The 14,739-nt window shown below is 46.8% G+C and overlaps 5 protein-coding genes across 5 annotated transcripts; 3 read left to right on the plus strand and 2 right to left on the minus strand.

Annotated features, from left to right (window-relative positions):
• Positions 1-397: 397 nt before the first annotated feature.
• DFL_004846 (uncharacterized protein) lies at positions 398-4,990 on the plus strand (the record flags this gene model as incomplete). Its single annotated transcript, XM_067634011.1, has 4 exons — positions 398-1,423; positions 1,490-2,947; positions 3,009-3,281; positions 3,347-4,990. The coding sequence occupies 4 exons, from the start codon at positions 398-400 to the stop codon at positions 4,988-4,990; spliced, it is 4,401 nt and encodes a 1,466-aa protein (XP_067492122.1).
• A 1,394-nt stretch (positions 4,991-6,384) lies between these two features.
• Positions 6,385-8,480, plus strand: DFL_004847 (uncharacterized protein; the record flags this gene model as incomplete). The annotated part of the gene is made up of 2 exons (XM_067634012.1): positions 6,385-6,463; positions 6,532-8,480. The coding sequence occupies 2 exons, from the start codon at positions 6,385-6,387 to the stop codon at positions 8,478-8,480; spliced, it is 2,028 nt and encodes a 675-aa protein (XP_067492123.1).
• A 210-nt stretch (positions 8,481-8,690) lies between these two features.
• DFL_004848 (uncharacterized protein) lies at positions 8,691-10,093 on the minus strand (the record flags this gene model as incomplete). Its single annotated transcript, XM_067634013.1, has 3 exons — positions 8,691-8,895; positions 8,957-9,916; positions 9,966-10,093. 3 exons carry the CDS (start codon positions 10,091-10,093, stop codon positions 8,691-8,693), a joined length of 1,293 nt encoding a protein of 430 aa, XP_067492124.1.
• Positions 10,094-10,473: 380 nt separating this feature from the next.
• DFL_004849 (uncharacterized protein) lies at positions 10,474-12,255 on the plus strand (the record flags this gene model as incomplete). Its single annotated transcript, XM_067634014.1, has 4 exons — positions 10,474-10,529; positions 10,604-10,919; positions 10,990-11,141; positions 11,208-12,255. The coding sequence occupies 4 exons, from the start codon at positions 10,474-10,476 to the stop codon at positions 12,253-12,255; spliced, it is 1,572 nt and encodes a 523-aa protein (XP_067492125.1).
• A 288-nt stretch (positions 12,256-12,543) lies between these two features.
• DFL_004850 (uncharacterized protein) lies at positions 12,544-13,722 on the minus strand (the record flags this gene model as incomplete). Its single annotated transcript, XM_067634016.1, has 2 exons — positions 12,544-12,854; positions 12,921-13,722. 2 exons carry the CDS (start codon positions 13,720-13,722, stop codon positions 12,544-12,546), a joined length of 1,113 nt encoding a protein of 370 aa, XP_067492126.1.
• Between the last annotated feature and the right edge of the window lie 1,017 nt (positions 13,723-14,739).

Here is a 14,739-nt window from a genome sequence, read left to right on the forward strand (position 1 = left end):
TAGTTTCAGTAGTAAGTTTGTTCTGCTCGAAATTTTTTTTTTTTTTTTTTTTTTTTTCCTGTCTGTCTCGCCTACGACCGCTTTGAAAGAGAAACCGGTCGTCTGCCATTCTTTCCAACATCAACCTATCTTTGTATTCTTCTCCCTCTTCCACGACTCTTCTCTCCGGCTTCTACGACAGAAATATTAATCAGCGACGGAGTTTATTTCTTCTACTATCTTCTTTCTATTCGTTACTTATTGTTTGGTCGCCATTGATATCCCACTACCTAGCAAATTTGCCATCCCACCATACTACAGCTTCCTGCAGAACAAGCTGCACAAAAATTTTATAGGACCTCGAAAAACCACAGCACCAAGCAGATATCGTGGTTAACCGGTTCCATTTGACAGAAACATGCTTGTACGACGATGTGGTCGGCGCCAGTTCCCTCTCCGGTCGACAATCCAGCAGTATGCTATCTCGAGGTCGCCCAGATGGCTGCCCACTCTCACTGCTGCCCCTCCATCCCGTCTTTTCTCGACGACCGGTCCAATATGTAATGCATACCCGGCTACACCGGGATCGGTAACACCTTCGACATCGTCGAAGAAGGTGGACCGGCCTACAGCATCGTCCGAACGACATTATAGCACCTCGCCAGATCTGAGTTCTATAGAAAATCCCCAAGGCGATTTCCCATTCTTCCCAACAGCCGATCGTGATAGTAAAGCCTCCAATCCCGAAATTAAAGCTTCTACAGATGAACCACCACCTGATTTCTCATGGCTTCGACTACATGATCCCTCATCGTTTTTCAAGCTCCAGACGCCGGAATTACCCATGCATGCGAGACCCTACGAAACATCACGAGGCACGGTCGACCCATTCAAAATCGGCACAGGTACTCATAAGGAAGATGTCTTCACATCTTTTGTCGCCTGTGTGAAGATGGGAAGACTCGAACGTGCAGAACTCATGCTCGACCGTCTTCATCATGATTTTGTAGCTTGCACGAGTATAGTGGATGCGAATGCAATCGAGAACCGGGATATGCTGGCAAATCATAACATATTTCTCCGGGGTTACTTAGCTCGGGCAAAGAATGCTATTGAGAGGTTGGGGAAGCCACGGACATCCGAAGCAGAGCAGGGCCCTGATGGCGAGCCCGTCATAGCAAGCAATGCAGAAGAGATCCGAGATCATAGTATTCAAAAAATCGAGGACTGGTATAACAATTATATGGTTGCTAAGTATGGAATTGAAGGAGATGACATGACATTTGCGATCCTGTTAGAGGCTGTCACTCTTAGTAATCGGTCACCACGGGATAAAAAGCAGGAAATCGGGAACCTTATCTTCAAATGGGAAAGGAGAAATGATGTCCTGCTCGGAGATATCCTACGCCACATGCCCTTGTCGGCGATTGATGCGGTCAAAATGGTAAGCTATTTCTTACATTTATGCTCTGACGATTTATCTGATGTCGCTGATTTCGTGTGATGATAGGCGCATAAAATTACACAAAACGACCTCCACCCAGAACAGTATTCTATCTTGACCGGTTACACAAAGCCTGAGTTAGCAGAGGTTCTGGAAACCCAAGTCAAGGGATCCTCATTAGCAGCTGTTAAGCAGTCCCTACAATCCTTTGCTGACCACAGCGTGGAGAAATTCCAGCCTGTCTTCACGTCCGAAGAAGATAGGCTGCAGTATACTATCGAACGCCAGCGAGTTCTTGAACAGGACGCCTATGATGCTGCAATAAATCGATGGCGTGCGGACGCGGAAGCTTCGGACAGCTTGGGTTCAAAGGTACACAACCCGGCCATTAACCCGCTCTTGCATCGATGGCTGCTTGGGATGGTTCCTTTGATCAAGGAGGAATTAAAGCATGTTGAAGAAGCCGAAGCAAACCCTGGAAAACCTGAAAACTTTGAGAGATGTCAATATGGACCTTACTTGCGCCTACTTTCTCCGGAGAAGTTAGCTGGGATTACCATCACGTCGATCATCAAATTAGCATCGGGGTGGCATGATTCAACTGCTATGAAGGCATCGGCATCTATTATAACTGTCGGTAGGAACGTTGAACACGAATACATCTCGGAGCAGCTCCAAAAAGCTTTTGAAACAAAGGTCGGCGAGCCTGAATACTACAAGAAGAAGGCCCTCCAAAAACAACTGGCAGAGGTCAAAAACGAAAAAGATCTTGCCATGTTGGTATATCGTCAGAACCGAAGAGCCGAAATGGAAAAGGATGGGACTAGTTTGCTTTTGAATCAGCGTTGGTCTCAGCCTGTTAGGGCAAAGGTCGGCTCAGTGCTGGTATCGTTGTTATTCCAAGTCGCGAAGATTAAGGTCAGGCCTACAAACAAGAAGGTTCTCAAACATATGGATAAGGATTTGGCTATTGAACAGCCTGCACTCGTCCACGGGTATCAGTTTGTCGGCGGAAAGAAAATCGGTGTGATCAGACTCCACGATGAGTTCTCAAAGAAACTCATGACAGAGCCGCTGAAGGGTACCACGCTTGCAAAGCAGCTCCCCATGATAGCCAAACCGCGCCCATGGTGCGCTTGGAATGACGGAGCTTACTATTTTACACCAACCCGCATGGTCCGAGTCAGAGATTCGCTAGAGCAGATTATGTATGTCAAAGAAGCATCCAAGCACGGAAATCTCGATCGCCTTTTCACCGGCTTGGACGTCCTTGGCTCAACTGCTTGGACTATCAACCAAAAGGTTTTCGATGTCATCCTGCAGGTTTGGAACACTGGCGACAAATTTGCAGACATACCCCCAACCTTCGAAAAGGATGTCGATATGCCAGAGATGCCCCCACCAACTGCTGATGCTGCAGCTAAAGCTGCATTCAAAATTGCTTATCAGGAAATGGCCTTGATTCGAAAGAACCACCACAGCCAGAGATGCGACGTTAACTTCAAACTAGAAATTGCCAGAGCCGTACGTTTTACCCGACGTTTACCTGGATGAAAATTTACTAACAGTTTACCAACTCGCATAGTTCTATAACGAAGTTTTCTACTTCCCCCATAACGTGGATTTTAGAGGTCGTGCGTATGCCATGCCGCCACACTTGAATCACTTGGGTAATGATCTTTGTCGTGGGCTTCTGAAATTCTCGGAAAGGAAGCCGCTGGGGGAAGCTGGGCTGCGATGGCTGAAGATCCATTTATCCAATCTTGGAGGCTACGACAAAGCCAGTCTCACGGCTAGAGAAGAATGGGCAGAGTTCCACATGGAGGATGTCTTTGACTCGGCAAGAGATCCTCTCGGGGTGCGTATAGCTCTCTTCACTAGCAGCGCTAACGGATTTCGTGCTAAACGTAAGTCACTTCACAGGGAAAACGATGGTGGTTAGAATCAGAAGATCCATGGCAAATGCTTGCTACTTGCATGGAACTTGAAGCAGCTATGACCTCGGAAGACCCGCTCAAGTTCGAGTCCAACATGCCAGTTCATCAGGATGGAACCTGTAACGGTTTGCAACATTATGCTGCCTTAGGTGGTGACATAGTTGGAGCCAAGCAGGTCAATTTGGAACCAGCGGATAAACCACAGGACGTTTACACTGGTGTCGCCGATTTGGTTAATCAAGCAGTTGCGGAAGACGCTGAAAACGGCAATGAACTCGCCAAAGATCTTCTCGGCCATATTAACAGAAAAGTGGTTAAGCAAACCGTCATGACCAATGTGTATGGTGTGACATTCATCGGGGCAAAGAACCAGGTTAAATCCAGATTAATGGAGAAGGGTGTCTGGCCCAGGGACCGAGTTGACAAGCTCTCCATCTATCTTACGAAAAAGATCTTTACCTCACTCCAATCCATGTTCACTGGTGCCCACTTGATCCAGAAGTGGTTTGGTGAATGCGCGAAGCGTATCAGCCGATCCGTCAGTCCAACCCAGTACGCCTCGTTCGCTGAGCATTACACTGGGGTGATCCCGACAACGGGCCGACAGGCACATACGAAGGAAAGAGGCAAGGCGGAGTTCATGACCTCGGTGGTTTGGACTACTCCATTGGGATTGCCTGTCGTACAACCTTACCGCCACGACGCAACTGTCGCCGTCAAGACCAACTTGCAACAAATTACCATCGTCGATACTTCTATCATCAATCAAGTCAATTCGCGGAGGCAGATGGGCGCTTTCCCTCCTAATTACATCCATTCCCTCGATGCGACCCACATGTTACTCTCCGCGATGGCCTCGAAGCAGGCCGGGTTAACATTCGCAGCCGTCCATGATTCTTTCTGGACCCACCCTTGTGATGTTGACACTATGAGCCGTGTCCTCCGTGATGCATTCGTTGAGCTTCACTCAGAGGATCTCGTAGCTAAACTTCGCGATGAATTTGTTCTCCGCTACGCCAAACACAAGACGTTGATCATCGTTCCGTCTAGCCACCCCGCAGGAAAGGCGATCAATAAGCATCGTAAGGAAATTGCTCCTGAGATTGAAAAAATGAAGCTGGCTGCGGAAGGAAAGGTTCTTACAGGAAAGAAGACAAAGGTGGCCATAACTGCCGTCGACGACTTACTGAGAGAGATCGAACGGGACAGGTTGTGCGCTAGCGAAGACCCAGAGGAAAAAGCTAGAGGCGAGAAAATGGTCACCGCTGGTTCCATCTATAGATCATTTGGTCTTACACCTGACCATGATTTTGATAAAGTTGACAGTCCTGCTTTTGGAGAAGAACTTTCCGGTGGTGAAACCCAGATCGAGCTAGAAGGCCGTCTTTTGAAGCCAGAAAGCGAATCAGATGGTAACATGGAAGAGAGCCTGGAAGAGAGCCTGGAAGCTACCATAGAAGCGAGCGAAGCAGATGAGGGTAGTAAAACAACCAAAAAGGCTCCGAAGAAGAAGGCTAAGGCCAACTTTGGAAGAGTTCACGTGTGGGTGGATCTCGAATTCCCACCAGTTCCACCGAAGGGAGATTTTGATGTTTCCAGACTGAAGAATAGCAAATACTTCTTCTCGTAAGAACATGAATTCTCTTTGAACCTCTAGCTTTTATACGCTGCACTTTGCTATCTTTCTTTGGACTTGTCTCTGCTTATTCTTCTTGGTGAGTTTCAAGAAAAACATTCGGGTATCCTAATTTGAAATTTTCTGCAGTCGAAAGAGGGCCACAACCGCCGCAACTTCTGAAGGAAGGTGCTTACTAGATATTAAGGGTTTGTGTTTCTTTCGACGGTGTTATGATGGGAATTTTTTACTTAATTTCTCATCGGTTTATATTTGAACACAAAAACCCACATCTTCGGCGTTCATTTTTACTCGGCTTTGTTTTCTTCTTATTATCCTTTATTTTGCCAGCTCTTAGTCTATCGGTCTCCTTTGGGCCGGCGGGGCATAGGTAGAATATCTACGTTCAAATGCATATACAATATTGTTGGGGTCATGGGTATGGGTTGTTTTTCATTGTTGATAGAGGCCGGAGCTGCTTGTGATGCTACCCGCTGTATATAGTGTACTATATCTATGTAAAAAAAAATCAATTGATCAAAGACTTATGTTAACTTTCGTCATCTTTGGTTCGAAATTAGACTACGTATACGTGCGAGATTGATTAGATCGCAAATGCCGTGAAAGATTGTCTGCGTCGATGCCTTATCACATACTTAATTTCAACATCAACCTCAGTGGTATTCTGCAGACTAATCTTATAGGCTTACACATAAAAACTTCAATGCGGCCCGCAGCTGCGCAGAGATCCGTAAGCTTGTTCCTTTTATGTTTTTAATAATGTATATAAACATCACAAGTTCCTTTTATGAGACAGAACTCGTCTTGGAACTAGCCTAATAAACATCTGCTTCTGGCTCGGTTTCGGTGTTTTTGCTACTGCAATTAACTATCCAGAACCTTTAGGCTGCTCTATTTGATGAACATTGGAAGCCGAAGACCCTGCTCAGTTAACAATGTAAGAATCCTTTCTAGCACTACTAATATCTGCGTTCATTGCTGGCGGCAAACAGGGTATCCCGTCCGCTCTGCCTTACTTAAGCCTCCAAGCGAGCACTTAGTAGTACAATGGGTGACCGTGTGCGAATCGTGCTTAACGCAGGTTAAATTTTTTTTTTTTTTTTTTTTTTGCCGTGGTTGAGGCTTTAATAGGTTTAGTCGTGATCATGATTGCTGGGGTCCTGGATAAAAAATTTTGGTGTTGAGTTTGTGGGATTTTCGGTTTCCTTTTTTAGCTAAATATGGAATTCGTGACGAATTGCCCTATTTGTCGCATCGCTCTTTGGCTTTCCTACAAAAAATTTCTGGAGTTTTGTGCGACCGCTAAATCCTCGACACTTTACTTGCGCCAGAGTATCAAGCTATCGATATCGATCGCAGTCTATCTTTACCAACTACCAACCAAAACCATGGCGAAAGAAGATAGCAAGAAATCCAAGTCCAATGGCAGTCGGCCCAAACGAACAGAGCCAATTGTGCCTCTGACTAGTATGGGACCCTTCATTCTCAACTACTCTCATGACAGATACAATATTAACCAAGTGCTTCCTTTCCAGACGACCCTCGTTTCTCGACCGTTCACTCCGACCCACGCTTCGCACTTCCTAAAAAGCGCGATAGAACCGTTACTATCGACTCTCGTTTCAAAAAAGTTCTTGAAGATGAAGAATTTGCTCGGAAAGCCAAGGTTGACAAGTACGGCCGACGGCTGCCAGTTGATAAGCGAAGGGAGGAGATTAGGCGGCTGTATACCTTTGAAGATGAGGAAGGTGAAGACGAAGAAGATGGGGTGAAACTTGATGAAGAAGAGGAAGAGGAGAGCAAGAAAGGAAAGAAAAAGAAGTCACTGGAGGTTGCACCCGCTTCGTCTGACGAAGAGGAGGACGAGGACGAAGATGATGAAGCGCCTAGATACGATCCAGCCCGTGGAGAGGGCCTCCTTTCCGATGCTTCATCATCCGAGGATGATTCGGACGACGAATCGGTAGTCACTTCCGAAGCCGAGGACGCGGAGGCCGCAGCACAAGAAGCGGAAGCAGTACCCCTCGGCGACATATCCTCTCGTATAGCGGTGGTAAACCTCGATTGGGACCATATCAAGTCCACAGATTTATTCGTCGTGTTGTCGAGCTTTGTACCTATTGGCGGGAAGATTTTGAATGTTTCGATCTATCCATCCGAGTTTGGGAAAGAGCGAATGGAACGCGAGGAGATGGAGGGGCCACCGAAGGAGGTATTTGGACTGTCTTCCTCTGCTGGTGCGAAGAAGAAATCAAAATCGAAGAAGGAAGTGGAAAGGGATGACCAAGAAGAAATCACGGAAGCGACTCTGATAAAAGAAGACACCGGCGAGGAGTTTGATTCCACAGCGCTACGAAGATATCAATTGGAAAGATTACGGTACTTTTACGCTATTGTAACCTGCGATACCCCGACTACCGCGAACGCTATATATACCGAATGCGACGGAGCAGAGTTTGCAAGCACAGCCAATTTTTTCGATCTCAGATTCGTACCCGATGGTACAGAATTTGATGACCGGCCGAGGGACGAGTGCAGTGAAATGCCGAAGAAGTATAAGCCCGTGGAATTTAGCACGGATGCTCTGCAACATTCTAAAGTGAAGCTTACGTGGGATCAAGAAGATGCTACGAGGAAAGCGGCAGTGAAGGAGGCCTTCAGTAGGAGGGAGGTTGAGGAGATGGATTTACAGGCGTATCTGGCGAGTGATAGTGATGAAGAAGGGGAGGAGGCAAAAGATGCCTATAGGAAATTGTTGAATTTGGGATCAAGTTCTGAGAAAGGGGAGAAGAAGCCCGTTGGGGATATAGAAGTTACTTTTTCGGCTGCGCTGACTGAAGAGGGTGGCAAGAAGAGTGACATATTTGAAAGAGATGAGACGACGATGGAAAAGTATGTTAGAAAAGAAAGGGAAAGGAAGAAAGCTAGAAAAGAGAAGATGAAGGAAAGGCGTGCGGAGGCAAATGGCGAGAAGATCGATGCTCCCGGGTCCGATGAGGAAGAGCAAGGCGAAGATCTAGGATTCAATGACCCCTTTTTCGAAAACCCGGAGAAGGTTAACGTCGATTCCAAGAAGGCAAAGAAGCAGAAACGGCGAGAAGAAAAAGAGAAGACCGCTGCCGAACAAGCTGCTAAACGAGAGGAGTTAGAAGCCTTGATGGCCAACGACAAAACATCGGAGCTCCAGCACTTTAACATGAATGATATCTTGAAACGGGAGAAACTCGCAAAACTGAAGGGCAAGGCGGCGAAGAGAATGGCTAAGAAGAAGGGCGTGAAGGAGGCAGAAGGGCTACAGGACGGTTACAAGATAGACGTGAGCGACCCTAGATTCTCAGCCATCTATGAAAAGACAGAGTTTGCGATCGATCCTACAAATCCAAGGTATAAGAAGACGCAGGCAATGGAGAAAGTTATGGAGGAGAGGAGAAAGAGGAGGGCTGGTGATGAGCCCTCCGATGGCAAAAAGAAGCGACGCAAGTAGAATATATGTAAGATATTGTATCATATGGCGTTCGAGGATTCTATCTCATACCCAAGTAGGTATTTGGTAATACAAAGGTTTATGGGAAGCCAAATCAACGATCGCTGAAGCATCCCGCAATACAGGTTCAAACGTTGTAAAGGATTGCAATTGCTATAAATTGCACAAGATAAGATAATGTACAGTGAAAGGGAAATGGAATATAATCTACTAAGGCTTCCAATCCTTGTAGCTCCACTTCTCCGTGAGCTTCTTCTTTGCCTTCTTTTGCTGGATGTTGGCTCTGGTTTCGATCACGCCCCGTTCACGCAAATTCCTGTATCTGTCTCGTAGCAGGTTCCCTTCCGGCTTTAGCCTCCTTAACGAGTCCGCCAATTCCTCGGGTAGCTGCAGCTCAAGCGGAGCTTGTGGCAATCTATATGAGATCCCGTTAACAAGAAATAGAGGCTTTTGGACTAAGAAATTAGAAAACTCACATCGATTTGTCGAATTTCCTTCGCCTGACCTGACGCTTAGCGGGTGTCAGCGCCGTCCGTTTCGCAACCGCCCGCTCTTTCAAAGTGACATCGAGAGTTTTTCTTAATTCTTTAAGAGACTCCAACTGCCGCTTTTGAACTTCGGTTTTGGCCTGATGTCTTGCTCGGCGTTCTGCTTCCTTTCTCCTCTTGACCTTATTCCTTTGCGAGGGTGTTTTTCTCTGTGGAATTTTTTTGATAACCTTGTCCTCCACCTCCTCCCCTTCTTCGTCCTCGTCATCCTCGTCGCCCTCTTCCCCTTCCTCGTCTTCATCTTCGATATCTGCGAGCGCGAGGATTTTCTTTTCATATGATTCATATTCTAATCTTTTCTTTTCCAACTCTACTTCCTTATCACCTTCCCTCGAAAGCAGTTCATCCCATGTCTGGAAATCCGGATTATACGAGATACCCGGGTCCGGAAGTCTCACCGCAGGTACAGCCTCCTCGCCTTCTTTTGTGATTCCGACGGGTGCATGTTTAATCGTCGCTGGTGCACTCAACTTCTTTGGCTTTTCGACGAATGTAAGTTGATCCATCTTGGCCGCCGTTCCCTCTGCATCGGGCACGACATCACCCCACGGATCGTATAAATCCTGCCCCTCCACAGCTTTAGCCGACTTAACACCATCCTTAGCGGCTTCGCCGCCATATGCGATCCTTCGCAACCTCTCTAAATCTTTATGCGACACTCCATTCTTCCTATGCTTTTTCGTTGGCAGTATACCATCTCCAAGTTCAATTCCACTTGGACCCGCCCTTTTCTTCGGATTTATAAGCGCGGGTACCGAACTTCTAGCATTAAGAATCTCGTCGACCTTGAGAGGCTTGACTTCGCGAATGTGTTTTTGACGGATGTTGGTAGAGCCGGTGGTATCGACTGTGAAGAGGTCTGCGTCGGCTTTTTCGGCGATGATACCACTGTGGTTCATTAGTATGAATCATAATGATTTGAAGAGACTTGGAGTACCCTTGAATGATCTCAGTGCGGACCTGGTCGAGGCCTGTAGTTACTTCTGAGATATCGACATTCTTGCGCCAGGCTTTCTTGCCCTTCCTCGATGTCTGCGCCTTCGGTGCGGCGACAACGGCAGCCATTGTTTAAGTACTTAAAATTAGGTGGTGAAGTAGCTGATGAATTGAAGGGAATCGAAAGGGCCCTGTCGCAGAAGAAGCGAAAGAGAAAAAAAGTTTTGGCAGGCGACCTCGTGTCGATGACCTATTTCTGTGGTTTTGGATCTCCAGGAATTTTTTTTTCTTTTTAAAACTTTTAATTTTTTTTGACTCTTTTTCTGACTCTTTTTTTTTTTTTTTTTTTTTTTTTTTTTTGATTTTGCGGGTGACAAATCCAACAGAGCTTCAACACCTCCCCGCCACTGCTTATAAACCTCTCCATCTCCATCAACTTCTTAACCTCATCTCCATTTACCAAGTAGAAAATATACGCCGTATAGAATCGCAAGTTACAATAATACATCATGGAGGTCGACCTGCCGGTTCCCCTCCAGCAGACCGCTCCAACGGGCGGAGCTACGTACGAACCCCTCCACCCCACTACCTCGTCGGTAACAGTTCAAAAGATGAAGCTAATGACAATACTGTTACTAGAGTCCTATGCTGTAACTGCGGTGTCCCCATGGATGGGACTTCCGGTATGGCCATGTGCTACGATTGTATTAAAACCACCATCGATATCTCCGAAGGCGTCCAGCGAGAAGCCACCCTCCACTTCTGCCGTGGTTGCGATCGCTTCCTTCAACCGCCACAGCACTGGATTACTGCCGCTCCCGAGTCCAGAGAGCTGTTGGCATTGTGTTTGAGAAAGTTGAGGGGTTTGAGTAAAGTTAGGATTATCGATGCTAGCTTTATTTGGACGGAGCCGCATAGCAGACGTGTGAAGGTTAAGATTACTGTGCAGCAGGAGGTAATTACCAACGGGTCCACAAGGATTGATGGTTTATTTAGGTTAGAGTACTAATTTCATACCGTTCTAGACTTTTGAAAAGACGATTTTACAACAGTCTTTCGAGGTTGAATACGTAGTAGCTTATCAACAGTGCCCGGATTGCGCCAAGTCATATACCGCAAACACCTGGAGAGCATGCATCCAAATGCGACAGAAAGTCTCGCACAAGAGAACATTCCTGTAGGCTCGGTTCCTTTTTATATAAACCCCTATTGAAACTAGGAGCTAATATATTTGGGTGTACAGCTGGCTAGAACAGTTAATCCTCAAACACAATGCCCATCGCGACTGCATAAACATCAGAGAAGTCAAAGACGGTCTTGACTTCTTCTTCCTACAACGTACCCATGCCCAAAAGATGCTCGACTTCCTTGGCTCCGTATCTCCTATTAAAACCAAGAAATCCGAGGAACTTATCTCCCAGGATATCCACAGCTCCACCAAGAGCTTCAAATTCACATACTCTGTCGAGTTAATCCCCATCTGCAAGGACGATCTCGTGGTACTCCCCATGAAGCTGGCGAAGAGCTTGGGAAACATTAACCCGATAGTTTTGTGCAACAAGGTTGGGAATGCGACACATTATATCGATCCTAACACCCTACAGACCTGCGAAATTGCGACACCAATCTACTGGCGTGCGCCGTTTGGAAGTATTGCAGATGCGTCGGTATTGACGGAGTTCATCGTCCTCGACATCGAACCCCTTGGACCTACAAAAGGCCGCCATGTCCTAGCGGACGCCACAGTCGCAAAGGCTAGCGATATGGGCATGTCTGACGATACATATCTGATACGCACACATCTCGGGGCACTCCTTCACCCTGGCGACTCGGCAATGGGTTATTTCCTGTCTGGCACCGTCTTCAACGACACAAACTTTGAAGAACTTGAACGTCATGACGCAAGCAGAATACCCGAGGTCATTCTCGTCAAGAAACACTACCCACGTCGTAAGAAGCACAAGAGCAGAAACTGGAGGCTTAGGCGTATAGCTAAGGATGAAGGAGAGTTGTTGCCGAAGAAGGCTGACCAAGAGAAGATGGAGAGGGAGTTTGAAATGTTTATGAGGGATGTAGAGGAGGATGAGGAGTTGAGACAAACTTTGGCGCTCTATAAATCGAATAAACCGAGAGGAGCAGGCAAGATGGAAGGTATAGAGACAGCAGAGAGTGGTGCTATGGATGTCGATGGCGAGACGGACGATGGGGAGAGTGATAGCATACCCGCTATTGATGTGGAAGAATTGCTGGACGATATGGACAATTTGACGGTGAACGATGAGCAGCTGTAGACCATCTACTTCTACAGCTTGTGTTTCATTTTCAATCGGTTTGTTCTATTTCTTTCGGCATTTTGTTTGCAGCATATTTTCGGGATTTTGGCGGGTTGCTGCATAAGGGGTTTAACGGCGCGAATGGGTTATGATCTGATCTGATCTGATATCTCGATGTACTTGTATACATTATCAATGAATACCAAAAGTTTGTTTCGATAATGAATTACTTCTGAATATAGAGAAGATATGTGGATTAACTCCGACGCCAAGGTCGTGTGTTATTTTGAAATGGGCATCTCTATATTAAAACACTGTGCTCAAAAGCTTCTTCATGGCATCGGACTTCTCACCCTTACCCCTATCACCGGCCTTCACTGTCTTCGTGACGGCGGTTCTCTGCTTGAACGTTCTTCTGATCTTATCTTTGTCATTTGCGGTTGCTGCGGGAGCAGCACCATCGTCAATACCAGCGGCCTTCCGCTTCTCCTTCGCAGCAGCCTGCATGTTCTCCACCATCTTCGCTCGTTCCACGTTTCGAATATAAGTCTTATTCTCCCTGGTTGCTTGTGAGATCTCTGCTCGGAGACGGGCTTGTCGTGCCGCATTTTCGTTTGCTATGAATTCCAATATCAGCATGCCCCACCCCCACAAAAAACCATAAGGATGAGTAAAGGCCATACCAATCTGCTCTGTCAAATCATTCCATTTAAACCCACTCAGATACTTCAAGTTCCACACATCATCATACCACCAACCACCTTTCTTCCCACCAACCTGTTGAGCATTCAGACTCTCCGCGCACCACTTCGCATCCTTCTTTTTCGCAAACTCAACCCAACCTTCTGTGAATTGACGCTTTTTGTTACCACCGTTTTTTATTCGCTTTTGGTAGATATGCGGTGGCTCGGGGGAGAGGAAGATGCGGTTTATGGTGCCGAAAGGGGTTAAGAGGTGGCGGATTTGGGGTGGGGACATGTATGGTGGGATGCGGGAAAGGTAGAGGACTCCTGTTTTTTTCAGGGTGGTTTTGGAGACGGCTAGCTGGGCAGGCGTGAGGCGTTTCAGGTGGGTTGGGTCGGTGATGTTGAGGGTCTGTGTGGGTGGTTTGGAGGACTTCTTGAGTGGGATGGAGCCCAGGGTGGGGAGGGAGCGTTCTGCCTCGTCCTCGTCCCCGTCCGTATCGTCTTCATTTTCGTCGAGTTCCACATCTTCCAGATCTTCTTCTTCTTCTTCCTCTTCTTTAGAAGCTACCCGTTGTTTCCTCCTCCCACCAACAGGTCGCTGAATTTCCTCATCTTCGGAGATCTCGCCGCCATCTTCATCGTCGTCTTCGTCCTCGGATCGCGACAACCGTCGCCGTTTAGTAGGTCTCGATACCCGAGTCCTCTGATCTTCTTCTGATGAATATCCGTGGCCGGCGTCGGATTCTTCGCCGTTGCTGGCCGTGCGCATCCAATCGCTTGCGCGAGCTCGAGAAGGCATGTTTGGTGTGAAGTGAAGGGGGTTTGGCGCACAATGGGAAAGCATGGTTTTTTTCTCTGTAATGTTTTGGGTTAAGGCTTATATCCGAGGGACTCGGGTTTAATGCAAAGGCCGACCAATAAGAACCGACCATTAATATTTTGAGCCTCAACTTGATTTTAACACTTGTCTCGTGATATGTTTAACACTTTAAATTTATACTGAATAATATTTATGTTTAATGAGAATACAAAGCTTATAAATTTTGATCGTCACGACGTCGACAACAATGAGAATATCAGACTGATAATTGTGATGTATCATTATAACGCCCCAGTCGCTCCACTCACAAAAAGATCCTCCCGGTTTTGTGCTGGATATCTTGCAGTATGATCTTGATGGGTGTCATGTATGTCAGCCTTGCTGGCTCGTCACACCCCGACGTTATCATGCCTACTACCTGCAGCTTAGTATTGAAAACAAAGCTTCCCGAGTCGCCCGCGGTCGAAGATGGGCCGGGTTATCATCCTCCACGCAGACGCACCATCCTAGGGTCTCGCGGCCGTTCTCTGGGAGATTCGCCCCATCTTTAACCCTGTTTGTCTCTCCAAAAGTTGGACCTGTATTCCTTCCAACTTTGAAAACCTTTTCTCCCAGGTCGATTGCAAGTATATATAACGATACATGGGAGAATATAAGTCCGAAGAGTGGGTTGACGATTATTCATAAACGTTATAAAATAAAGTATTCCGTATTTCACGACCTCGCTTCTGCGCACACTACCAAGCTGCATCCTTTGACCGATCGCACTGTGCATCGTCAACGGAAGCGTGTTGATTGTTGCATTTTTAGAGTGAGAGCATCGAAGCGGAACGGTATTGGCACGGTACTTACCTAAGGTACTTGATTATAAAACGAATGGCTAGGTCTTTGCATCCCGTCGGTTTACGTACATAGCCAGTACGCACTACGCCCGTTTTTATTTCACTTCCGCTGGCTACCTAGATTAGCTAAATTACAAATCTCCAAAACTGCGTT

Source organism: Arthrobotrys flagrans (genome assembly GCF_004000055.1).
Source record: "Arthrobotrys flagrans strain CBS H-5679 chromosome Unknown unitig_0, whole genome shotgun sequence".
Taxonomy (NCBI): Eukaryota; Fungi; Ascomycota; class Orbiliomycetes; order Orbiliales; family Orbiliaceae; genus Arthrobotrys; species Arthrobotrys flagrans.